The sequence below is a fragment of the Diplotaxodon limnothrissa genome, linkage group LG12 (genome assembly GCF_057381915.1).
Source record: "Diplotaxodon limnothrissa isolate DT_005_m linkage group LG12, D_limnothrissa_male_GT1.1, whole genome shotgun sequence".
NCBI classification, from domain to species: Eukaryota; Metazoa; Chordata; class Actinopteri; order Cichliformes; family Cichlidae; genus Diplotaxodon; species Diplotaxodon limnothrissa.
In genome coordinates, this window is record NC_140607.1 from 37915980 (window position 1) to 37942961 (window position 26982).

General features: G+C 43.1%; 1 protein-coding gene across 1 annotated transcript in view; it reads right to left on the reverse strand.

Annotated features, from left to right (window-relative positions):
• Positions 1 to 6434: 6434 nt before the first annotated feature.
• smarca2 (SWI/SNF related BAF chromatin remodeling complex subunit ATPase 2) overlaps positions 6435 to 26982 on the reverse strand; it is a 55606-nt gene continuing 35058 nt past the window's right edge. Inside the window, exons 25-34 of the mRNA XM_085367581.1 lie at positions 24713 to 24876; positions 22673 to 22900; positions 22202 to 22279; positions 21029 to 21247; positions 17154 to 17374; positions 14017 to 14122; positions 13518 to 13619; positions 13090 to 13219; positions 12489 to 12622; positions 6435 to 10140 (exon numbers count right to left, since the gene is read on the reverse strand). Of these exons, the coding sequence (XP_085223707.1) occupies positions 10105 to 10140; positions 12489 to 12622; positions 13090 to 13219; positions 13518 to 13619; positions 14017 to 14122; positions 17154 to 17374; positions 21029 to 21247; positions 22202 to 22279; positions 22673 to 22900; positions 24713 to 24876 (1418 nt within the window). The 3' untranslated portion in view covers positions 6435 to 10104. The remainder of the gene's footprint in view (positions 10141 to 12488; positions 12623 to 13089; positions 13220 to 13517; positions 13620 to 14016; positions 14123 to 17153; positions 17375 to 21028; positions 21248 to 22201; positions 22280 to 22672; positions 22901 to 24712; positions 24877 to 26982) is intronic.

Consider the following 26982-nt stretch of genomic DNA (forward strand, 5'->3'; position numbering starts at 1 on the left):
CGAGTCTGACTCGAGTCCAAGTCATGTGACTCGAGTCCACACCTCTGTTCAGGAGTGACTCGGAGCAGAGCTGCTCTTCCTCCACATTGGAAGGAGCCGCATGATTCAGTCTGGTTTCTAACACGAAGCCAGTGTTTAGAGATAAATCTCTAAAATGTGCTGCTCCGCACACCTTCACGAACCCTCCAGCTTCACAAATGTCATCAGTCGTTCATCAAATCGGAGACACGCAGAGCCTGTCGGGTCAGTCGATCGCTCAGTGCACACGGAGCCGCTGATGAGAGGCTGATCTCAGTTCAGGAGAGAGAAAGGATTTCCAGTCAAACTGACAACCAGATGGAGTTCATTTAAACTTTGACGTAATGAGTTCTTCTGCAGTCTGTCAGAAAGTAACGAAGGGTCGACTCCAGATCTGAGAGCCGAGGATTGTGATCTGAAAATAAAAGGATCTCCTTTGTTCCAATAAATATTCAGCTGAAGTTCATTTTGTGAAGCTTTCTGTGGGCTGAGAAGTTCATCAAACCTCCGTTGCAGTTGTCAGACTTTTTGGCAGCTGGAGACTGAAACTTCATCTCTCTTCTCCTCACTTGTTCCTCTGGCAATTTTTCCTCCAGTGGATTCATTTGTGGTTTATAAACAGTATATCAGCAGAGCTGGAAATATACAAGAAAGAACAGGCTGAAATTTCTAAATGAGGACTAGGACTCTTTGCTGGACTCAAAAGGCTTCGTCAGGTTTACAAAGGCAGGCTTCAGAAGTTTTGACGTGACCACAGTCCTTGAGTTTTCAGATATTTTTGAAAGAAGCTCTATAAATCTTCCATACATCCTCCATTTCTCCATCATCTGCAGTGAAATGCTGCCATGTCTAGCGAATAAATCCTGATGTACTGATCTCACCAAGGTGTGCTTGGTCGCTCTGATCCTGCCTTTCATAAAACTCCTTCCTGTTTCCAGCTCATCTTCACGACTTCACTTCGCTAAAGTGAAGCTCTTAAGCTCAAATCAGAAGCTTCCCTGTCTGACGCAGACATTTGAGATGTTGACCCTGAGGTCCTGCTGAAGTTATGAACTCCTGATGATGTCTCGGGATTGGCAGAGAAGCTCGTTACCAGCTGATGTTTGTGAGATCGCCACACAGAGCCGTGGCAAAAAGACACGGAAGCACACATAATCGAGACGATTAAATGTGAGCAGATGTATAATAGCTGTGAGGATCTGCTGCCGGCCGCCAGCTTTTACGCTAATATGTCATCTAATAAAAAAATGAAAATGCACTTTCAGATATAGATATTTCCAAATAAATCAATAGAAAAACTGGTTGGCCGTGAAAACGCTAACGTGACCTGGCCTCCAAGATTTCCGTGTGTACCTCTAACCTTTGCATGCCGCCCTAGTTGTCCTCCCATCTGAGATACAGCCTTTGAGATCAAAAGGTTTCAGCACTGCAAAGGAAAACGAGCCTTTTCCTCGATCATGCGTTAAACTGATAGTGAACCTCGGAATCCGGAGGGAGACAAAGCCCTTTCCCGCTCGTCCTTTTAAGTTGTGCAAGCGTTAGAATGGACGGTCCCGTTTCCCGCCCTGAATGCAAACGTGCTGCAACGCCAGAAAAGCTGGACTCTGATAATAGAGAGCACCTGGCCTTTTCAGATCGCTATGGATGAGTCATTAGGAAGGAAAATTCCTTGATTCGGCTTGGAGGGACCTGCGTGTGCTGCTTGGAGAATGTGATGATGGTGGAGCCTCAGACAAAAGCTACAGAGGCATAGCAGGAATTACACCAGCACCTGACTTTTTCCAGCTGACATCTCTGGTGCTCAGACGAGGATTAACATCCAAATTGCCCCTCTCTTCCTGGGCTCAAGACTATCCCAACAGCTCCGCACTTCAAAGAGGCAGATAAAAAGGGCGATGGATGGTCATTCTTCAGGGGGAATTGGCTTAGTGAAGCTCTGTTTAAAATGGCAGGGATACAAAAAGCAGGGCTGCTTTGATGTGCCGTCCAGCCAGCTGCGTAGCACGGCGGCTCATCGTCTGCCCTCCAGTGGCTGAGCTGCACAATACAGCAGCGCTGCCATCAAATACAGCACGAAGCTCCGGGAAGAGCGGACAGCCAGCTGCAGGGGCTCCGATCGAGGGAGATCCTCAATACAAGATGGGGCTGTTTTTGGAACCTGATTTTGGTTTTGTTCACTTCAGTATGATTTTAATCAGAGTTCAGCACTTTTTCCTATTTTCACCTTCAAGGCAGATGTAATATTGTGACCGGAAAAGTCTCCTAATGTATATGAGTGTAAAAGAGTGCACCCAGCGGCTTTTATCTGTAGCCTGTTACAACCAAACTGACAGGATTAGCAGCTTTTATAAGCTTAACATGTGTACGAGGAATATAAAATACTGTGATAGACAAGGCTGGACTGGGACAAAAAATCGGCCCGGGCATTTTGACTAGAGACCGGCCCACCAGGAGAAAGATTGAAAATGTGACGTTATTCAGGGGTAAAACCGCAAAGGGTTCTGGGAACTTGTGGCAAGAGGTACTAGCGCACGCAGGCTTTCAATTGAACTCAGTTACACAGCGATAAAAAGAAACACAAAAAATGGCAAGAAGCTGTTGTATTATTAACTGCAATAGCCGGTCGCATGACAGCCACGGGAAGCCGATCGTTTTTTTTTATCGGATTACGTCGTTGAAGAGAAATTTTTTTAAGCCATGTTTCCGAAGTAAGAGCCGACGGGTGGTCTGGATATACCAAATATAACGTCCCAGAACACTCCAGCTCACAGGTTAGTCTGCTCCAAGCATTCCCACAAAGGTCAGTCTGCTGTTGTAGTTAATACTTCATTTTTCTTAACATAATTGGTGATATAGGTTACAAGCAAGTCTGGCGCTGAACAGAAATTGTGGCGCTATGCTCCTTTATTTATTGTGTTTATTGTGCATAAATAGTGAATTGTCCTGACACAATATTGCGTTTCGCTTCTGTTATTATGGTACATTGACAAAAACATATACTTTTATTCACAGGATAAAACAGTTGTTTTGTATCACTAATTGTCCAGTACGATTACAGCATACAATATTATTGTCACTGCTACATTTCTGTAATGAACCAGAAATCATTTCCACTACTAATTAATTACCGTTGAGCTCAAAGGTTATATTAATAAACGGTTAACGAATGTGTATTTATGACGACGATTTGTGAGACTGGTAAACTTACCTTTGTTCGTATGATGGTCTTTCGTTCTACACGGTGCATTTCAAGGTCCTGCACCCATCCGTCGGTAAACTGTACCTGGGCTTGTTGCAGTGACCTGAAGTTACTAAAAACTTCATGAGTGTATGCACTCACTCCAAGAACCGTATAATTATAAATATGAGCATGGTGAAAGTTGGGCAGCACACTAACGTCTGTGTGCTCGTAAGGGTCTGACCCTTTCACTCCTTTGATTTTTTCCTCGTATCTTTTCTTTGTCTTTTCGTCGAGTCAGTCTTTGTACGGACCGGCATTGTTCTCCTTTTGTTTTGTACATTCCTTTTTTGTGCGGCAAAGAAAAAACAAGAATTTATTGGAACCGGAGAATGAACGTTTTGCGGTGCTGCAAATGCTTGCATTTGATGCGGTACTTGGATTGTTTTGCCACGAGTTCCCGGCATGCAATGCGCGAAAATCACGTGATTGCTAAACAAGGGGGCGGGTGCATTCAGCCTCCTCGGCTGTAATTGGTCCAGCCCAGAGTCGATCATGACCAATTGGCCAATCCAACACCTTTCATTATATATACCCTTCCTAAAAAAAAAAAAAATCCATCGGCCCATAAAAACAAAAAATCGCCAGCGGCCCACCGGGCAAATGCCCGGTATGCCCAATGGCCAGTCCAGCTATGGTGATAGATGTGGCACGACCAAACTTATTGCAACTTTGTGCAAAGATTTCACAGAACTCTCGTTGCTTTGAAGTGATTGCTTCAGAGACGGGACCACCTGCAACCACTCGCAGTCAGTTTCTGTCCCCAAAGCTACTGATGGAGTAAAGTTAGCAACAAGTCAGCCGTCTACAGTACATGCAGACAGAAGCAAATGGGGATTGTTGCACAAACAGTGACAAAGTTGCCTATGGTAGTAAATCAGAGATTAACTGTAAAATGACACATGCATAAAACCATATAGGAATGAACCAAGTCCATCACAGGTGAGTTGCGCTCATCGGTGCAGGTGGACTCAAACAGGTAATCTGTCTGCAAACCTTCACCAGGCCGTCAAAGCAATCCTCCAACCAGGCGGCCTGTGCGATCACCTGTCGACTACATCACTACAATAACATTTAAAGTCATTTCTGTAACAACTTTATGTGACATCACCAAAGGGGGTGTGGCTTAGTAAGGTCAGATTTTAATAAATACTTTTTAGAGCGGGCGGGCTTTTGTTAACATATCCAAGTTTTGTGATGGTGTTCAACCTCATGTTTCCTACATGAGGTTTCCATATCTGTGTACGGTATAGTTACGGTGGCCCTGAGAGGTCAAACGCATTCTAACCTATGAAAACACCAACAAATAACAAAATGCAGCAAAAGCTCAAAAAAGAAAAAGAAAAAAAAGGGAGGAGCGTTGTGAAGGAACGCACACTGAGACGTTCATGTAATACTGTAGATGCAGTTTCCTATTAGCTGTTTACTGCTAAGCCCTCACAGCCACAGCTGTTTCCCCAAAAACACTCCTGTTGTATTTTAAAGTATTTTCTATTTACTGCTGATGCCTTTGACCTCTCACGCTAAACAGACGTGGGGCAGCTGCTGGACCCTGCCTTCCATCAGGCTGGGAGCTCAAAGTGACATAAATTGAAGCAATTTTGAAAAACAAGCAAACATTTTGAGGTTTTTCTTTTATTTGTGCAGAGTACGTCCTGTCAGCATTAAAAGCTTTGAAATAAAAATCTTCTGAAACATTCCTAATCACGTGGGAGTAGGGATGGATATCGTTTAGGTTTTATCGGTGCCGGTGTCATGATCCTGGGTCCTTTTGACCCAGCGTTTTGTATTTTTCTCTTCACGATTTTGGTTCTGCTCTTCCTCTGATTAGTGTTTACCCTGTTCCCCCCGTGTGTTCCTGTATCTAGTCTGCGTTTCTTAGTTTGTGTCCTTTCATGTGTAAGTTCCTGTTTTATTGTGAAGGTCTGCGTCTTATGTGAGTGTTTTCAGTTTGTCTCCCTGGTCTCGTCAGGTTAATCACTCCCAGCTGTGTTTCCCACCTGTGTGTAATCTCCCTGTGTTCTCTGAGTGTATTTAAGTTGTATTTTCTGTCTTAGTAATTGCTGGTTCGTCTGTGTTGTTTCCCCTCGGTCTCCCTGCGTCTCTCCGTATGTAATTCCCCGGACCTCCCTGCATCTTCGTTTCTGGTTTGTTTTGTTAGTTTTACCCAGTTTAGGTTTTCCTGTTTCACCTTCACCCACGCCATTGCTGTTTGTATTTTCTTTTGTTAAATAAATACTCATCTGCACCAGAGCTGCCGCATTTTGGGTCCTATCTCCAATTCCACACGTCTGCCAGCGCGGTCGTGACAGTCGGTGCTTAAAGAATGGAGAACACACACTTTGTCCAAAAACCTCTCATGTTCAGCTGTTTTTTTTGTAAAAAGATAACAATGTTAGCCTTTTCTGCAGCTATGGGGCATATATGGTATCACTCTTGGCTGGAAGCAGTGCTTAAACAATGGAAAAAAACACAAACTTTGTCCAAAAACCTCTCATGTTTAATTGTTTTCCACTTTTTCTTTGGTCATTTTAGCCTTTTTAGCCAGGGTGAAGGGAGTACGCTATGCATCGCCAGGTGTTTCATCGGATTCGAGGTGTTACCTCCTTTAACAGTATCACAGTATCAGCTTAAAGCACTTGTTGCTGCTGAGTTTGCATCTTTTGCTGTGAAGTACAGCCAGACTTTTGACTGCTTCGCCTTGGACATTTTTAATCTGTAGCTCTGCTCTGAAAGAACGCACGTACCTGGACCCGCCTACTATCCTCGGAAACGTAAAATGATTGGCTAGAATCTAAAATGTGTCACAGCTCAGGGGGAAAAAAGCACCGAATTGTGCTCTGCTTTTCGGTCTGGTTACTACCGTTTATGTCAGAACTGGTACCCATCCCTACGTGGGAGTTGAACGGTATTTGATGATCTGCGTCAGTTGAAACCACTGAGGTTACGCTGCTCGTTAACTTTAGTGCAGAAGAACAGCACATTCAGATGTTTCTTATTTCATGACTTTTGCAGTTCTCCCTAATTAGAGAGACTGAGTTTTATAACCGAAAACAGATGAACTTCAGGAGTTTAACGAGTTTTTGAAATAAAGTGTCAGAACAAAGGTGAGCGGCAACACAAACACAACAAACAGCAGAAGGCAAAGAAAAAGCAGAGACGCGATCTTTGTGTTGGAAATCAGTAATGTTTATTTGCCCTGGGCTATGAGATACAACCACAAAGACACTGTGCAAAGAAAGCAAAGATGAAGTCACACTTACGGAGAGTCGGCAAGCACATATTACACAAAAATGATATATCTGCATGTGCACGGTATACTGTCAAGAGTGCATGCTACAAATAACACATAAACAATAAAATGAGGGTTTAGAACTAATTCACAAGGAACACGAACACCTGAAACAAACCGACACGTCTCATTAATCTCATAATACTGTTTTCTTTGTAGTAATTCAGGCCGTCACAACCCGTCAGACTCGGTTTGTTACACTTATTTTTCAGATTTTTATGATTTCATTTTCTATTTTTTTGCAAAACGACTGTAACATGTATTCAGACGCTACATTTAGCGCTACGACAGAATCTGGTTTCATTCCCCGAAGTGAGATGTTTCCCCGTGAACCCGCTGTCTGACACGAGCTTTCTACGTAGAAAATAACTCCAACAAAACGAGAAAATTAATGCGACAACGCTGTGATACAGAAAATGTTAAAAACATCAGAGGAAGAACACATGAACCACGTGCACCTCCCTAATCATGTGCGATTATATTTGTCTTACTAGAAGCGGTTAAAAAAGCGTCGGACATTTCTGGCTGTGTCAAGTTCATCTGTCAGCTACAGACGCACGTTTTTATCTGCCTGTACTTTCACAATCGTGTAATCGCGTTGCTGACCGTCTGCTAAGCCCCGCCCTCCTGTTACCGTTACTGCAACTGTAAAGCTTCGACATGAGGTGAACGCATAGACACACGAGTACAGCTCTGCTCCCGCCAGCTAATCTAAAAAGTTCTTAGTGGGTATTTAAAGAGCGTTTTTATTTTGTTTGGATATTTAAGTTACAGCAGGGACATGGCGTCTCTGTACATGAGGCCTTGGTGATATCACAGTATTATAACATCCCAGGTATTTAGAAATGTCTACAGGATGATTTTAAATACCTTGAAAGAAACAAATGTTCCCTTTTAAAAACAAAAAGCTGATGCAGAGAGTCTATATCTCAATGTGCAGGCAGGCTCTACTCATGAACAAGGTGCTGAGCTCAGTGAGCTGTGAAAATCTGCAACTGCCGATCTTTAACTAAACGTGTGAACAGTTTGATGAAGGTGATGCAGGGACACAGCTGAGCACTTCAGAAGGTAAGAACGCCATTTGTATCTCTGCAAACTGATAACATGGCATCAGGTCTCCAGGGAGAATCAGAGGAAGCAGTTAGTCTTCTAATGTCCAAACAGTCTAAACATATCGTGAAATTTACACTACTCACTCAGTCTAACAGTCACAGTCACTCAGTGTGGCTGTAACTGCTGGGCTAACAGCAAAACTGCTCTGTAAGTTGCTGTTTAGTGGTTATGTGTTGGCTTTCCCTTACAGAGCCCACATGCAACCAAATCATGTTCTTCTAAAAGTACTTTCTTCTTCAAAGTACGGACAGATTGCTTGTTTGCAGCATGCAGTAGAGCATGTTCTGCCCTGCAGCCCCGGGAACCTAACAGTGAATCACTGTTGTAAACTGATGACGGGGCCAAACAGTAAGGGCAGTGACACGAGACTGTTCGGGGAACCCCTCACACCACACAGCTACAAAGACATCTATCAGCAGCTGCTCAGCATTTATCGACTGTTCAAACCAATGAAAACAATTCTGTTAGTTCCAAAGACTCAAAAAGCCCGCTCCTAAGGAGGTTCAAAGACATGCTGGACCAACGGTAACAGCACAACAGAGTACCTACAGACCAAAGGAAACACACGCTAATAATTGGCCCAGTGTTACAGTCTCTGTTTTCATATTTCCACAGTTTCTGTGGGAGGTGAAAGAAAGGAGGCAGCTGTAGCTAATGAAGAGCGAGATGTAGGAGAGCAGGAGGTGGAGGACAGCAGCCGACATGCTGCTGTGGGAGAGAGCAGGAGGAAGCTTTAAGGTGGGGCTGATGGAGCAGAAAGCAGAGAACAGGCCTTGTGTGAACTGTAACGTAATGACAGAACACAAAGAGATTTGATCGTGAGGGTCTGCGTGCCTCAGTGTCAGGCTCAGAGGCTGATTAATATGTACATTTGTTTTGTGATGACTAAAATGCCCTGTCTTAGTACTATGTGATCTATATAATGTCCTGTTACTGTAGGTAAATAAGTAATCAGGTGTGTGTGAATGTTTGATGAAGCGCACAGCTGTTCCTGATGTTGCAGCAGTATGCTGTGCTACTCAGCGAGCCGGCCGCTGCTGCAGGACTGAGACTGAGCTGACATATCACATTCAGAGAGCCCTCCACATCTCCACAGACTGATGTGCAGCCCGAGGGAGATGCTGGATTAAAGTACAGTTAGTGGCCAGAGTTTCAGAGCAGCTGGGAAACTCAGAAGTACCTCAACGTTCACACACTCGTCGCCTCTACCAGGCCAAAGTGGCTGTGGGCTGTCTGCACCACAATGAAATCAACATCTCTCCTTTTGCTACTCGTCAAGAAAAGTTTGCCTCAATGTGAGTCCTGCAGGAGTTCTCCTCCTTTAAGATGCAAGTCCTCCCTGGGGCAGGTGAAAGAACCCTAACCCACGTTGGTCCACGACAAACAGAGAAAGCCTTCATTGGAACCACGAGGACCCCGCCTGACACTTCTGCCCATTTCTAGACTAAACCACGAGATTTAACTGGATTGTTCTACGATGAACAGCAGAAGTGAACTTTGGGTTTCTCCACTGCATTCTTTACAGTTCTGAGAGAAAGTGTCGTAACTGTGGACTCATCTGTGACACACAGACTGTGGTCTACATGCTAACACAGACGTGAGCCCAGCTTTCAACAGTTTGAGGACTTGGACTGGACTGTGGACTTGTCCACATGAGCTACAACACGCGACACAGACTGTTCCAAACGCTGTCCAGCGAATGATTCAGTCTTCCACCACGTGTCCACTCACCCCACAGAACAAGGTGACCTCAGCCTGGGCCAGTTAGCAGGTGTTAGCTTCTTTATGGAGCGCACACGCTGACAGCGTGTTTAATCTACACACTGAGGCAGATAACTATTAAATCTTTTACTTACTTTCATATTTATTTCGTACAAGCTTAAAAAAGCATAGCTGTAATTGGACAGACGCTGCGCGTGGGAGGGGTTAAGCTAACAGTCAGTTTGTCTACATTTGGCACGGCACACGTTAAAAACAATAAATCCAAAACTTAAAAAACTGACTGCCATTTCTCCAAATTAGCTTTGATTTCACTGATTATACATATTTTTGTTTTACTTGACTTTTTAAAAATCAGGATACTGAAGGTTTTTTTTAAAGTGCAAGCAAGCGATTACAAACAAAGCAAAAGCGCAAATAGGATGACCAATGTGTGTTTTTCTTTTTTGTACATTTTGTGTTTTGTTAAAGCACGTAGTTAAAAAATATACTACAAAATTGTCTTAAAAAGAGAAATATAAGCTGATTGGTATTGCTGTATGTTATCGATTGTAAGTAATACATTTCTAAGCTGGTGGGAGATGAGAATACACCCTACAGACACACACAGAAGACACACGGAGCAAAGTTTAAGGAACATGAACCTGAACAACAGTAATGGAAGATATTGTCCTTTGTTTCTAAGTGCTGTAAACAATATCCTCGCGCCCTTGCTTCTCCTTCGTCACTCGTCATCACTTTTGCTCTTGTCTGATTGATCCTGCAGAGACAAAGAGAAGAAGAGTGTTAAGAACGAGGAAGAGGATGCAGCGAAGCAGCAACGAGAGGCAGAGCGGCCTGTCGCAACACAACAACGCTGAAATAAGAAAGCTCTCCGGAGGAAAAAGAGGTAGGACGGGCGGTCTTCACATCTTTTCCTGTTCTGAGGCTAACGAGGAGAGCAGTGAAGGAGTGAGGCGAGTCAGACAAGGCGGTCCTTTGAACAGACTCCGTCAGGGCAGAGCGTGCTCCCACCACGGCCGGCACACAGCTGATGAAATCGCTGCATTCATATTCACGGAGTAACGTGAAGGCTCCGAGCTCAGCCAACATAAGACACTTAAACACTCAGCATCATAAATACAAACACTGATGCAACACCTGGACAAAGGTAAGCTGCTTACTTACGCTGAAAAATACACTAAGACGGTCCTTCTCAAATAGTGCCCCCGCCGGGGAACACGGACCGGCATACAGTGTAATTGCACATCCGCTACAGTAGGTGGCAGCGTTCTTAGGATTTGTACTTTACTTGAGCAGTTAATGTTGCAGATATATTTAAATGTATTTATGGATTTTGTTTAATTTTATTTTTCAGAATCAAATGGTTCAAAAAATGTTTATAGTTTGAAGAAGGATGTTTTTATATTTCAGGCAAATCGATGCACTTTGTCTGTAGTAGTTTAGAGAGTCGCAGTACTAGTACATGTACTTAAATCCTTTCTGTTACAGACTAAACAACATTGTTAGTCTTTGTTTTAAGTTGATCTATATTTCTTTCTTTTATGCTTTCTTTAATGTTAATAAGGATACAATGTTATGCAGAAATGTACTTATAATAACAATTTTATAGACAAATGATACTATTTATAGTGACAGGGGAGAGTGGGCGGGGCGTGAAATGTTTTCTTCTTCCTCAGGGGGGCGTAACAGAAAATGATTGCCGGTTCGAGCCCCGGCTCGGACAGTCTCGGTCGTTGTGTCCTTGGGCAAGACACTTTACCCTACTTGCCTACTGGTGATGGCCAGAGGGGCCGATGGCCAGAGGGGCCGATGGCGCGATATGGCAGCCTCGCCTCTGTCAGTCTGCCCCAGGGCAGCTGTGGCTACAACTGTAGCTGCCTCCCCCAGTGTGTGAATGTGAGAGTGAATGAATAGTGGCATTGTACAGCGCTTTGAGGGCCCTGAAAAGCGCTATATAAATGCAATCCATTATTATTTCATTATTTATGGAAAAAGATAGATGAAAATAAAAAAAAAACTTCTGACCAGGGTAAGTCAATCAGGTTTAGCTGGCAGCAGTGAGGTGCCAGGGCCACCCCTCGGCCTCCCAGTAGATGCACCCATGGTATAAAAGTTGACCTCTGACCTTGAAGTCAAGGTCACTGGGATTCAAACTCATTCAAGATTTTTAGTACGTTCACCTACGGTATCAACTGAAAGTCCTACATCACCTCGTTCTCACAGTATCGCACAATAAATGGAGAATATAAACGTGTGGTTTCTACATGCACCTGTTACACTCTGCTTCACAAACATGCTCCGTAAACCATGTTTAAGAAATATTTAGGACTCATTTACATCCTTCTGAGGGTCCTTTGGGTCTTTAGATGTGCGATTTGGCTTTTAAATGAGCGGCAAACGCCACATCAACACAGATAAAAGACGTGATAGCTGACGAGGAATTAAAGGGTGCTTCACGGAGCTTTGTGACTGTCGGTATATGAGACCAAAGCCAGGGGAAGCTCACTCTATAAGAGTAAACAGTGAATTTGGAAGATGGTCTTCAAAGACTTTGAGTGTGATTGCATCAGACGATTTACAAAGAAGTTAAAATCTTCAAAATCTCATCCCACGAGATCAATGAAACTTTGAAGCTTTTCCCTGTGTGAGTGGCTGAAGCTGCCTGTATGTGCTACGTCTTATTCCTGCTGCTGTACCGAGCTAACACCGAGCTAACTTCAGGAGAAACTTCTATAGTTTGTAACCACAGAACAGCGTTTATGTGGCCTCATCGTGGTTTTATTCCCGCATAGAACAGACAAAGGAGCAGAAAGAAAGGAGAGAGGGGAGGATACAAGGTGTATTTGATAGTGGGCACAGACGTGGTGCCTGCACAGCTTTAACTTCACATTACTGAGTGAAGCGGAGGCTGAACAGCAGAAGGCGGATAATACCGGGAAATATAGCGAACTGAACGTCATTATCTACATAAGCATTTGGTTTCACATAAGTACACTACAAGTTTTTATCCTTTTATTCTACAGAAGATTTAATGCCAGCCAACAGCTGCTGATGGACCTGAACCACCTGTGTCGGCAACATAAGTACAATTATTTTACAACCTACATTATCATCCTGGTCCTCGTCGCTGTCGTCGTCGCTGACCACCGGCTTGGCCTTCCCTCGGCTCTGCCTCTTCTTGCCTTTGTCGTGGCCGCGTGCCTCCCTGCTCAGCTTGATCTTTACCCGCACTGACTTGGCTGAAACACGGGAGAAACGTGAACAGTCTTGCACCGCTTCCCTTCAGCATGTTTGAGAATAAAAGCTACGACATCCTGTTTAACCAAACATATTAGAAACGAAACTATTTGTTGAACGTTTAGCTGACATGGTAGATTTTTATGCTGGAGGCCGTTTCTAATGCAGGGCTGTCAGGGATTTGTGTTGATACTCAATCTCTCAGGTGTCATTACTGCACATCAGCTGTAGTTCGTGGTTTTAAATGCTTTTTAACATTTCACAATAAATGTCCTCCCTTAATAATGACTCACTCCTATGTCTAAAACATCACTTTCGTCTGTCAGCAGGAGTGCACGGGGCTCCCGCTGCGATGAATATAAAACCCAAGCAGCGTTCGCCGGGTTTGCACTGAGAAGAATTTCAATGAGACAACCAAAGGTCTCTGGTGTGTGTGTGTTGGTACGCGTAGCCACAAAGTGCGTCTCACCCTCGGCCTCTGAGTCATCGTCGTCGTCATCCTCCTCCTCCTCACTGTCGTCATCGCTGTCATCGTCCTTGGCGATCTTCTGTCTGGCGCTCTTGAAAACAGACTGAAGAACGATGGAGTCCTCGTATATCTGCGGGGGGGTGTACAGTTCATTTTAGGCTAGCTCAGTGCTAATAACTATAACACCATGTGTTTGCAAACGAGCTCGAGTCCGACAGAACAGGAGCCGATCAAAGCAACGCCGAGCTCCGTCTAGCCAAGATTCTCAGGGGAAAGCCCGTCACCGACCAAACAGCTGGCCCCGCCTACACACAATCATTCTAACCATATATAAATATATAAAGCTATTCTAGAGAAGTCCCGGAGTACCAACAAAGCCCCGGAGATGAGCAGGAAAATGAAGAGAGTTCCACAGCAGGGTTTCTGACCTGGGATCCCTCCAAGTTGAAGGTCTGTGCGTTTTGACAGAGCAGCATCACGTCCTTCTCCAGGTCCCCCACGTTCCTGTATTTATGGTTTCTCACACGTTCCTGTTGAAAGACAAAAACAGAACAGCGGCACTGAGCGATGCCTACATCCACACAGGTCGCACAACCTTAAACTACATCGACATCAAGCTTCACCGTCTGCCCTTCCTTTCAAATCCATCATGACACGAAGCTCCACGGACGGTGAATTTACCGGACTATTCGAGCAACAGAGAAAAGAGCTGATTGTTAAATACCAAAAACTGTTGGAACTAAATTAAAACTAATAGATTACCACAAACAGAAACTTCTTTGATCTTTTAAATACATTTAAGGAGTTTCTCATCTTACTGAGTATTCTCTTCTATTAAAGGACCTGGAGTTATAATTTTCAGCCCTTTCTTTCCCGCTAACCCGTCCCTCCTTTGCACAAATGAATGGATCATCTTAGATCACAAACCTTGATTTTTTTGAAGTCCACGGGTTTTCGGATCAGTTCGTAATATTCTGGGAGTTCCTTCCTGGATGGAAGCTGGACAAACACTTCACTGAGTTGCCTTCCAGAGCTGGAAAAACAAAAACAGCAGTTTGTATGCCGTCAAACTCTACTGCACACTAACACTGCCGGTGCTTTCTATCACAGACCAACAGTCATCACAGCGCTGCAACAAAGAGCGAGCGCAGGAAGCCTCGTGGGACGGATGCTGCGGTCAGACTGCTGTAGTGTTTCTAATAAAACGAGACCAACTGGGTGTAAATGTTACTTTAGGTCTCATTTAAGGACACCATTAATATTTTAAGATCCACATCACTGTGGGAGTTATTGCTTTCTGCTTTCAGGCCCCTCTACTACCGAATACTTCACTCAAAGTATTCGGTAGTATTTTACACCCTGAAATACCCACTTATTTTCCTGCTAGATGATATTTAAGGCAATAATTATGAACTAGATCTGTTGAGTCTTCTGAAGCGATATCCAACACACAGCTGCAGCAGTGAGCCTGCGGTAACGGTGTGCACGAAGACCGACGGCGGCGTCTTTACCTGCAGTTTCTCCAGAGTTTGTGAAAATAGAAAAGAGAGATAAGGAGGATGAGGAGAACCCAGCTTGCTCCTGTCACTAAGATCAACTCATCTGCATTTGTAAGAAAGCACACACGCCATTTTTCTCTCAAATGTCCGATATCATCTGTTAGATTCTGCCAGCACTGACTTCCCTTCTTTTTGTGTACAGAGACTTGGCAGAAACACTAACATTTCAACATGTGGGATTATTTTTAAGGATCTCCTTGTGGCTTCATCAATCATTTTATACCAGGCCAGCTCTTAATCAGAAAGAAAAATACTGAAATCTCAAATCTGCAGTCATTAATTTAGGAGTTCAAGGGGAAGAAATACAAGCAACTAAGAGATGACGCACAGCATCAATCATCGGACAGCGTTTCCACTGTTCTCGCTCAGCTGCCTGAATCCAAAGGGCTCACAATTAACATTTAAACACTTTGGATTAACTTGAGCTGTCCGGTGTGTGACATCAGGAAAATAAATGGATAACTTTATTTCGACAAAGCAGCCAAAAACAGTCACAATAACGCAAGCAGCAGAACAGCTGAGCTTCAAGGCTCCTGAATGTGGCAGCTCGGTGCGTCAGACTGTGCTGCGTGAACTGAAACCACAGGGATGGACGGAGGGTTCAGGACGGGTTTAATATCTTTGATGTATGACGCCTATCAAGCCCAGCAACAAAGACTTTAGGAAACACACTCAACTGCTGACTCCCATCAAAGAGCTGGGGTTGGAGTGGAAATGTGACGGTGAAGCTTCTTGATGGAAAAACTATTGATTTAGAAACCAATTGTTCTATGCGTGACACATCATACTTGGAAACCACAGGTGTTGCCAAACAAGCCGTAACCTGTTTCCTGGATGCTGCTGTTGCCTCCACTGAGGAGATAAGCATTTATTACATTCCAGCAACAGCTTGAACTCCGCCCGCATTTGCTTTAAGCAATGCGGAGTCACACTTTGTTTTATTAGGAAACATCACTGTAACCCAGGGATCCAAAGTCCTGCACTGGAAATTTCAAATTCTGCCCCAGTCAAGTGTGGAGAGAGCAGCGCCAGAGTCGTGATTGAGATGCTCTGGGAAGAACAACCATCAACAGGGAGAGGAAAGAATTCGACTTCTGGAACGGCAGGTAGCAGTTTCCTGGAAAAGCTTCAGCCGAGCAGTGAGCCAGTGCACTTCAGAGCAACGTGAACACAAATGCATATGTTCTGTCATGCATGGGTGGATGTCACAGGGAGATGCATGCTCGTGACTCTGCATGTGGGCAAAAGAGAAAGTATCCAGACACAACAAATCAGACGCACACTTATTTTCTTTGGCTTGTTGGGAAGAACCAATGCGAGGTTCCCGTTTCTCAGACATTACCTCACGTCTGCTCATTTTCACCGTGCCGACCAGCGAGAAGGCTGTACTTTCCAGTGGATAGTCACGCCACTATTTGCTACACTCTCACAAACGGGGCCACCTTTTTGCATGCAAACGTAAATTTTACTGTAACCACGACAAGTTAACCTTCTCAGGTCAGTTCATGTACTGAGGGTGACGCTCCTCAAGCACCGAGCTCCTCGTTAGCTAGATTTTTAACACATGCTGAATCAGCTCTTCCTCCGGTTGGTTTCCCCACCGTCCCTGCTGCCTTTATGAGGGACTTGGTTTGGATATCGATGACCACGGCATGATCTGTTGGCCAATCTATCGATTTAAGTTTGACAGCAGCAGCTCGCTCGCTTGCAAACAAAAGACAACAACAAAAACAAAACCTTAATATGTGTTGATAAAAGAACTTAAAGGAACACTTTCCTCTGCTACAAATCAGGTGTTAGTCCCAGTCACCCCAAGACTGGAGGGTCCTCCTCCTATATTTGCTATGTAAGTAATTTTATTCCTTCCTCGGAGTCTCCACAGGATAAGCCCACTGCTCCACTCCTATAAGCATTTGTACCTTTCAGACAGCCAAATGTAATCTGGCACGCATTCTTGTGTTTCTTTGCAGCTCCGGAGCTAAATGAATTATGCTGCACAGCTCTGAAGAAATAAATATATGCATAAGAAGGTTGTCTAGTGTTTCAGAAGGCCCGCTCTGAATGGAGAGAGTACAACTGTAATTAAAGTTTTAACAGCTTTAATGCTGCTGGTGTGAAATGAAAAATAAGGCAGTGCTTTATTTAAAGTCCTCTCATTTGGTAAGAACCTATTTGGACCTTCCTCTATAACCACAGGGCTTTTAGCTAATGTTCTACTCAACTTTATAACGTGTTTCCATAAGTTATATGCTATGGAAATAACACTGAACACGGAGTTACTAGAGTGTCTAATCAGATCAGCTATTATATACATCATCCAGCCAATTATTAGACTCGTTTCATTCATCCCAAAAGGCCTGTTTGATGTGAATCACCTGTTTGATGTGAATCACCTGTTTGATGCTATTTTTCCTGAATGGTTGTACAATGGAAAGATGAATTGCTGGTATATTAACTGTATGATACGTTATCTCAAACATGCAGCAAGTCTCTGGATGATCTCACCCGTCTCTGTAGTTGATCACTGTATCAATGATGGCGTTCATTTGCTTGGTGAGTTTGGGCGGGTTGGGGGACAGCTTCTCTGCTGGCGGTCGTCCACGTCTCTTCTTGGCCTTCGCGCCTCCGTCCTCTCTGCCGGAGTCCTTGTCCTGACGTCTTTTGCGTTTGCGCTTTTTCAGCCGGATCTCCTCCTCCATCTCCTCCAGGTTTCCATCTTCAATCGCCTAAAACGTGAAAAGAGCCACAGCGGAGCTGAGGTCAAACCTACAGCAAGGATCTCAACAATCAAAAACAATTCTCGTTGCAAAGATTCAGAGATTATCAGTGGTGCATGCTGTTACACTGTAGGACCAACAGTGTTTTCACATTGGGCAGGATGCACTGTGCTCTGAAACCCAGTATCATTAATGACTGTTTAATGATGATCTGTTGTGACCTGAAAAATGTCCGTTTTCCGAGACAACAGGAAGGAAAGCCACACAACTTGTTGTAGGTCGATGAAAAGTGTCAAAATGTTTGATTTGTTAAGTTTCCTCGGAGCAATCTAGGAGAAAAGCTCTTGATGTATTAAAGCACAGAGGTACAGAAAACCACGGCGAGAGGTTTTTGAAGGCCTGAGCTATGTAATCATTTTGGAGCAACATATGCTGCCAGATTGCAGAAACCTTTTTCAGGAAGACCCTGCTTATTTAAGCAAAACCATGCCAAACTGCATCCTTTGTGTCGCACCCCGCTATTCAATACCCATCAGCTGTTGGACCCTTTAATCATACAGCTTCATCTGTAAAATATTTACATACCCAGTGTGTCTTTTGTCCTGCCTCCCTCCCCTCATCCTTCAGCCTGGTTCACTTGGAAGCTTCTTCCTGTTGAAAGGAAGTTCTTCCTTCCCACTGTTGCCAAGTGCTCATAGAGGGCCGTGTGATTTGTTACTCTAGGTTCTTAACCTCACAACATAAAGTGCAGAGAGGCGATTGTTCTTTTGATTCACTGCAATCAATTCAACTGAATTTATATAAAATACAACTGAACTGAATAAAAGGTTTAGCCAAAGACTGCCTTTGGAAACAGGCCTGTTAATGTACACAACGTTCATATTTTGAAATCCACTCAGTACTTGTTGATATTTTATATGACTCAAACCATTTGAGTTGGGGGATGCTTTGCTCCCTGACAAACGATTTCTATGATCATCACACCTCTAGCTTTGTTATATTGCTTAAAGGTTTAAGTCGTTTTCTTTTAATTAACGTTCGTCTGAAACTCAGTTGACAGTGTTTCAATATATTCTCACCTTGGCCTGAAACTTTCTTCTTTCTATTTTCGTTCTCCCACAGAACTGAGCTAAAGTCAATAAAACGGATCTGAGTTTGTCTCTCCAGGGAACATGTCACACTTTATTTGCTGAGTGTGAATCGGTGCCTTTAGCATCAAATCAAGCAAAACTACAGCATGCAGCCATAATGAGACTTAGGTTAAACTGTTACTTGCATATATATATATATATATATATATATATATATATATTAGGGGTGCAACGATATTCGTATCGATATTGAACCGTTCGATACAGTGCTTTCGGTTCGGTATGCATATGTATCGAACAATACAACATTTGTAATTTATTTTATCAATTTTCCTTCTGACGATGCTGTCTGTGTTGAGCGCTCAGTGAATCTGTGTTCGACTACTCCGCCTAGGCTGCACTGTCCAGCGCAGATCCACTGAGCGCTCAACACAGACAGCATAGTCAGAAGGAAGAGCGCAGGGCACCTCCCCCACCCTCATTCAGATCTGGCGTTTGGAATTATTTTGGTTTTCATGTGACGTATGACCCTGAAGGTAAGCGAGTCATGGACTAAAGTAAAACAGTATGTTGGATGTGCCATGCAATGCTCAATTACATTGGTGTGAACTAGTGTGCTAGCGCAGTTAGCTCGTTAACGTGTTGGCCGTCTAGCCCCATGCACGGAGCGATCGGCGATAGCTCGTTAACGGAGATTTGCCGTGTTGTGGCGTTAAGGTCATTTCAACGAGATTAACCTGAAAGCACTAGTGGGAACACAACGAATATGACTGCACATTTACGCCGACATCATCCTAGTGCAAAGACAAAAACAACAAGCATGCTACTAACTTTAGCCGAGTCATTTAGACAGCTGTTAGCACATGATTCTCCTTATGCTGCTGAGAATATAGCCCAGAAGAAGCGGATAGTATAGCTTTTATTTTGGAAAGAGACATTTCTCTGTAATAAACTCTCTTTTCCAAAGATGAGTGATTCCTCAATCAGATACAGGGCTTGCAATATCGCTAGCCCGACGTCCCGGAGCTAGCGATCTTTCCAGTCGGGCTACAAAAATCTCTCTCTTCCCTGCCCGTCGGGCTATTGTACGAAAAATATATGTCAATGCTTTTGCATTCTTTCAGAAATGTAGCTGGGTAATTATGTCATTGGCATCGGTGAGCCACTGTCAATATGTGACATATTGAAATCGCGTTTGAATTTGCGCTTGTTTTTTTGCTTTCACTTTGCAATCGTGCGAACTGTGTATAGAGAGCGACAGCACTGATCTGTGAGTGATGATAATTTGTGCACCAATTCCTCTGACATCGTCTTATCAATCGTTAGCTTACTATGCAAACATGACAAGTGAAATCTCCCGCAGCTTAAACATGTGAGAGGTTGATCGCGCAGAGAATCGCTGAGCTTATGTGAGTGCGTGTGTAAAAGCATTTCAGTTCTGCTGAGCCAAATAAGACAGGTCAGGGTGAAGAAGTGACAGCCAAAGAAAAGCTTACCACAAAACGGAGAAGTTATGACAAATGAGACTATAAGGCAAAAAGAAAGTGCAGCTTTATGGTTTCATGGACAAAAGAATTTCTGTGGCTGCAATATGACGAACTATATAACCAGGGCTGCACATAAGTGGTCCGCAGGTGCGCATTCACTGTCAAAATAAAAAACACGCACAAGGGTTAGGGTTAAATTTAAAAACTGTACTTTTGAGTTAAAATATATATTTATAATTTTAATAAATGACAAATTAAAAATGCATGAACATTTTTTTGTATCGAAAAAATATCGAACCGTGACACCAAAGTATCGAACCGAACCGAACCGTGAATTTTGTGTATCGTTGCACCCCTAATAAATACATATATATATATATACATACATATATATATATACATACATATATATACATACATATATATACATACATACATACATACATACATATATATATATATATATATATATATATATATATATATATACATATATACACATATATATATATATATATATATATATATATATATATACATATATACATATATATATATATATATACACACATATATACATATATATATATATATATACACACATATATACATATATATATACATATATATATACATATATATATATATATATATATATATATATATATATATACACATATACATATATACATATATATATTATTAAAGAGTACTGTCATTAGTGAGGCACTTTTAACTTACCTGTCTGCTTTACAGTATTTCTAAAAATGCTGGCAGTGGCCAGTGCGACTCCTCAGCCTTCTTGTCGACACATCTATGGTATTAATTTGAAATTCTAAGTCACAACCTTGAGGCTGAGGTTACTGAGACTTCAAACTCCTACATCATTTTGTTCTCGAGTTATCGCATTCACAACATTTTCAGAAAACGTGACCTGCGGCGCGGGGTGAATCACATTTATCACCTATGATCGTATAATTAACTGCTGAGGTTCCAGGTGAAGCAGCAGGAAAAAAACACAAAACCCTCTAACTTGGCTGCAGCGTGGAGACTGAGGCTGACATGATAACGAAACACGTTTTTACCCGCAGCCACTGTTTTTCAGTCAGCGTGTCGCTGTAGTCCACGTCCCGACGGCAGCGAGACCCTCGACCAAACATCTTCTCCTCCTCCTCTTCGTAGGTGAGCCGCTCCACTTCGGCGTCGTCTTTGATGATCCAAGAAGGCAGCTCGTCCTCCTCCATTAGGCGAGGCTTACGCTTTGGGTTCCTAGCATCCTCCCTGCGCCGGTCCATGTCCATGCGCTTAGACGGCAAGAACAGGAAACACACATCAGGTTAGAGTGAAACACACAACTCTGAAAGCTTTAGGCTTACTGCACCAGTGGTGGCAACTTCAGTAACCCGAGCGACAGAATACGAGTTGAGTTTCTACTTAAACATATCGTGTATCGCGATACAGATAACAAATATCGCGATATTAGATTGTCTTCATGTCGCCCAGCCCTCGACTGAATGAGAGGCTAATATGGAAAAAACAGCCTTAGTCCTTATTCATAGCTTCACTGCAGCATTTTGGATCAGCTGGAGGCTTTTAGGGAGTTTTTAGAGCTGCCAGGAAGTAATGTTGTGTTATGAGAGTTTGCAGAAGTCAGGAGAAGAAGGTATTTTTACATTTCACTTAGATTACAGTCACCAAAACAGAGCAGCTTTCTTGTGCAGATTAAACTGTGGAATCTATCTGAAGGTCTTTGTCTTGGTGCCCGCTGTAATAACAAGTTTTACAAACAGATGGCTGCTCAGTGGCTCGACTCGCTTCTAGGAAGAGTTAAAAGACCAATGAAAATCGCAGGAGGCCGAGCTTATGTGGTGAGAATCTAAAAAAAAAAAAGAAACATTAGAAATGTGATCTTAGTGATACGCTGAGCCAACACAGAGGACCATGATGAGTAGCAAAGAGTGAAACTGCTATGGGGTGTCCTCTGAATCACTCCAGATTCACACTCCCCGCATCAACTGGTCTTAAATTAATTTATCGTGCAAAAGGCAGCATCTGGCAGGGGACGGGCCTCAGTACAGGTGACATTTAACCACACAAACAGCCTTGACATGAACCTATAATCAATTTGTCTTACAGATGTGAAAGAACCAGCTTCTCTATTTTGGGTGAATTAATATTGTAACACCTGTCATTTCAACAATTTTACATTGAAATGGCAATTTTACTTTCAATCTCGCAATGATGTGTCATTATCTTACCATGAAGAGCTCAAATTCATCCTCATTGCGGGCTATCATCTGGTTCAGAGTTTCATCATCAGGCACCTCATCTTCCTCCTAAAATAGCAAAGGAGGCAGGTGTTAGCAGACAGTGTTCTTCACAAGTGAAACACAATCATCTCACGTTCAGCTCAAATCAAGTATGGTTTACAAATTTTAATCAGCCGCCACAGAAAATAAAACTAAAGCGATTGCTAAACCCTGGAACAGGGCTCTAGACTAACTTTTTGCCACGGTTGCACTGTGCAACTGTGCTGGAATATTAAAAGGATGAATAACTCGTATCAAAGGAATCATCCGAGCCTGCAGTAGTTCTATTAAACCAAAGCATAATTTAACTGAAGACCAAATGTTCAGGGAAGAGTCATGTAAAAAATATAACACCTCATCTTCTTCCCCAAACGATGCTGTCTTGGAGGCAAACAACAACATATGGAAATACGATCCTACCTCGTTCTGCTCCTCGTGCTCCAAGATGGCCTGGAGAAAGACGCGGCGCTCGTGGCCCGACGACTTCTGGTCAAACATGCCGGCCTGGATGACCTTCTGATCAACGTTCAGTTTGTATTTGGCAGCAGCCAAGATTTTCTCTTCGACGCTGTTGACAGTGCAGAGACGAAGCACGCGCACCTCGTTCTGCTGGCCGATGCGGTGAGCCCGGTCCTGAGCCTGAAGGTCCTGCATCAACATAAAGGAGGCTGTTTTACATTAAAGCTGGAAAAAACTCTACTGAACCACTGAGACAACACGAATGACTGTCAGCCCGACAGCCAGGCTAACAGCACCGTCTCTGTTCCAACTGTACCAACTCTCCTGAAAACACCGGAAAAACTCAACAGTAGCACCTGACGCGATACCAAAGCCATCGCCTCCCACGGTCCACTCTGTGAAATTCATCTGGAGTCAAGCTGCGGGCTGCTTCACAACCCGATGCCATTTTAAAAATTAATCAATGATTCTCGCCAAAGTCAAAATGGATTAGTTGTCAACCCTGTCATAAATCAATGTAGTGGGGTATCAATAAGATATGAAGCCAGGCACAGTTCATCTGATTTGCATATCACTGGAAACCTTTGGAGCCAGAAAGCAAAGGGAAATAATTTATTTAATATTTTAGTCACTTAATTATTTGACTTTTTGTAAATTTGAGGTTTAATAAACTCCCGGCTGGCGCTGGACAAGCTAAAGCTGGAAAAAAAGAGCTACGTCCTCACTGGAAGAACCAAACACACCTTGGAAATGAAGATGAACTCTTTGTTCCAGTTACTGTATTATGGCGTCTTTTTCATGTGTTTGCTTCAACATACAGCACTGTGCAAAGGTTTTAGGCAGGTGTGAAAAACGCTGTAAACAAAGAACGCTTTCAGAAATATAAATGATTGTTTATTGGCCCCAAATGTGTTCTGCAGCAGGACAACGAGCCCAAGTATACAGCCAAAGTCATTAAGAACTATCTTCAGCATAAAGAAGATCAAGAAGTACTGGGAGCGATGGTACGGCCCCCACAGAGCATCTGGGGTTACATAAAGAGACAGGATGTGAGGACCATCTGTGGGTGGAACAACCGACCAGCTGAGTTCCTTCAAAACCTGTGTGCACGTGTACGTAGAAGAAGGCAAAGGGCGGTCCCGCCAAAGACTGATGTGATTTAGATTTCACTGCATTTTGTTCATTGATGAAAATAAATGATTAACACTTCCTTTAAAAAAAAGCAGCGTTCTTTGTTTACAGCATTTTTCTCACCTGCCTCAAACTTCTGCACAGGACTGTATGTATGGTTCTTATAATAGAGCTTGTTTCTTCCACCGAGTGCCCGTGAGCTCATTTCCAGATTGTTGCTGTTATTGTTGCTAGGCTACAGAATCATTTTGTTCGTTGTTAGATTGTAAACGATTGGCTGACGGCCAGGGACGCTTTCACTGACGTTCCTGCTTTTGATTGGCTGGTTAGAGGGCAGCAGTGGGTACAGCGGAGAAAGAACCTGATCTCTGTGGGATTTGTATAGAAAACAGGCACAGCCATCTTTTTACAACACAACACAGAAATATAAAATCCAGGTAAACGCACACTTAACAAAACAACCTGAAATATGGTCAAAGGAGCTTGCAAAGAAAAGTGTCTGGACTTCTTTAAGTTGCTTGAAGACGTTTCACCTCTCATCACACCCGAAACTCTGGCTGATTGGGACCCACACCCAGTTTCACACCTTGGCTCAGGCGATTAGAGGATCATCAGGGGTCCTTTTGTCCCTCTGTGGGGGGTTATTCCCACTAGGTTTATATCTGGGACTCTCCACCATTTGACCTTAGAACTGAAGAAGCTTCTCGGATGAGAGGTAAAACGTCTTCAAGCAACTTAAAGAAGTCCAGACGCTTTTCTTTGCAAGCTCCTTTGACTACGATGACCTGGATGACTGAGAACCTTCACAGACATACAACCTGAAATATGATCAACATCATACTGAGCACTTCAAACTCTGTAGTCATGGACCTGGTGAGGGTTCCAGTCACTGTCGAAGATGACCACAGTGTCAGCAGCCTGCAGGTTGAGGCCGAGGCCGCCAGCTCTGGTACTCAGGAGGAAGATGAAGTACTGAGAGCCTTCCTCATTGAATTTCTTCAGCAGTGCTGCTCGGTCCTCGGACTTGGTGGTTCCTGAAACACGAAATCTGTTTTTATTCTTTGAATTTTTATTTTACTATCTCATACAATTAATTATCAAATGAATCCTTAGATGCATTAAAGACATAAAACAAAGTAGGGCTGCTCGATTATGGCAAAAATGATAATCACGATTATTTTCACTGAAATTGAGATCTCGATTATTTGACGATATTTATTTAACAATAACAATGTGTTGAATAATGACTTTAAAGATTGTCAAAAAATAATATAAAATAGTGCAAATACTGATAACAGTGCAAATGTTTGCAATATAAGAAATAAATGAAAAATGTAAACATCTATGTTTAGTGAACTTTGCAGTGTTGCTCTGTGGTGCAGCTACGACACCGTAGCAAAGTTTACACACTGTGTCTACTTGATCCACGTCTGACTCCGTGAACCATAATGTTTCCACACCACTGAAGTTTTTTTACCTCTTTTCAACCAACGGCAGTCACTCTCCTCTCCAAATAACTTCTGCTTAGCTTTCCGAGCTTCCCTCGGGTCCTCTTATTGTTGTGACGCGTGTTCGAAACGCAGAGCGGTGCGCTCGATTTGCCGCACGGAGCAGCGCGAGAGTAAAGCACAAGGGAGGTGCTAATCATCGGCTCAGTCATTTTTAATGATCGTTGAAAGCCCAGATCGTAATCGAGATTAAAATTCGATTAATTGAGCAGCCCTAAAACAAAGTAACCAAATACACACAGCAATGCAGAAACATCAAAAGGAAGTGAGACAATGAATAATAATCCATTTTCTAAAAGCAAAATGAGGCTGAACAGACATTCAAGAGAAACGGAGAGTGTATGAAAGAGATGCACATAACTTCAAAGAGTGTGACACACCACAGGCAAATAACATAACTGCATTAACAGGCCTGTTATGGTTTAGTATAATGAAGGGTCCGATCACCTGAACTGAACTATGTCGCTGTCATCTGTGGTACGGAATTAACTCCTAACAGGGATCCTTTAATATGTTCTGTTTCTGCTGATGTAGGCTAGAAACAAAAGGTTAAAAGACCTACATGGTGTAGGTCTTTTAACCGTTTGCATCATAAGAAACATCATCACTTTGTTTGAAGTCTGCATGAAGTTCTTCCTGTTGGTTTGCTCCAGCGTGTGTAAACTGCTCCTCATCTCAGACCAATCAAACTGTTTCAGAGGCGTCTCTAAAGGGCAAGTCCAGAGACGGGTCCAGAGTAAGGGGCTTACATCTTCATTTAGTTTGCTGTACTGTGCAGACAGTGGAAATGCTGAGCATCAAAATGATGTACTGCTTCAAACTGCAGACTGAAACTGTTAATGATTTGATGAGAACTCTTCACCACAAAACGCCAAGACAAAAATCACATCAGTGATTTACCGCCTTTCACATCCACGTCTGACCAAACGTATCTTATATATGTGGTTTGACCTTATAACAGCTTGTTTAGTTCCAGCTCACTGAGGCCGTTGGTGGCTTATGGGCATAAATGGGAAGTGGAAGGGCTATCCATAGATTCATTCTGGTTATTGCTTTAAATAACAGCCAAGTGTTTCTGCAGGACATCATGAAGTCACTGCAACACAGACCTTTCCTTTTAATGCAAATTAACACTTTCTAAATTTCAAGAATTTCCCTCAAAGTATGCAAGAGTGGTGCTTTCATCAGAGTGAGGAGGACGGACCTCAAACACCGAGACAGATGGACAGCCAAGCAGCATGGAGGCATAAAAAGACGAAGACAGAGTCACTGCAAGCTGGTGTGAAGCAGGACCGGCTGCACTGTGTTCTTTAGCACAGGAGTGTGTAATGTGCTTTTATATCTAACAAAGTAAGACAAAAGTATTGAACTTCTATTTTTTTAATTGGCCCAACTGTGACAGTCTTTCTGTTTGTGATGTTTTTGATGAAACGCTTTTCGTTTCCACTGCTGGGAAAAACAAATCTGCAGTAAGGCTAAAATCAAGACTGATACGCTATCGAGTTAAACGTCCTATTGTGTTTCAGTATGAGTCCCGGGGGAAAAATCAATCAATCAATCAATCAATGACAGCTCCTCAGTGGATTCGGGTCTCTGCTGCCAGACCCAGCGGCTAATAACCCGTCTTTTGTT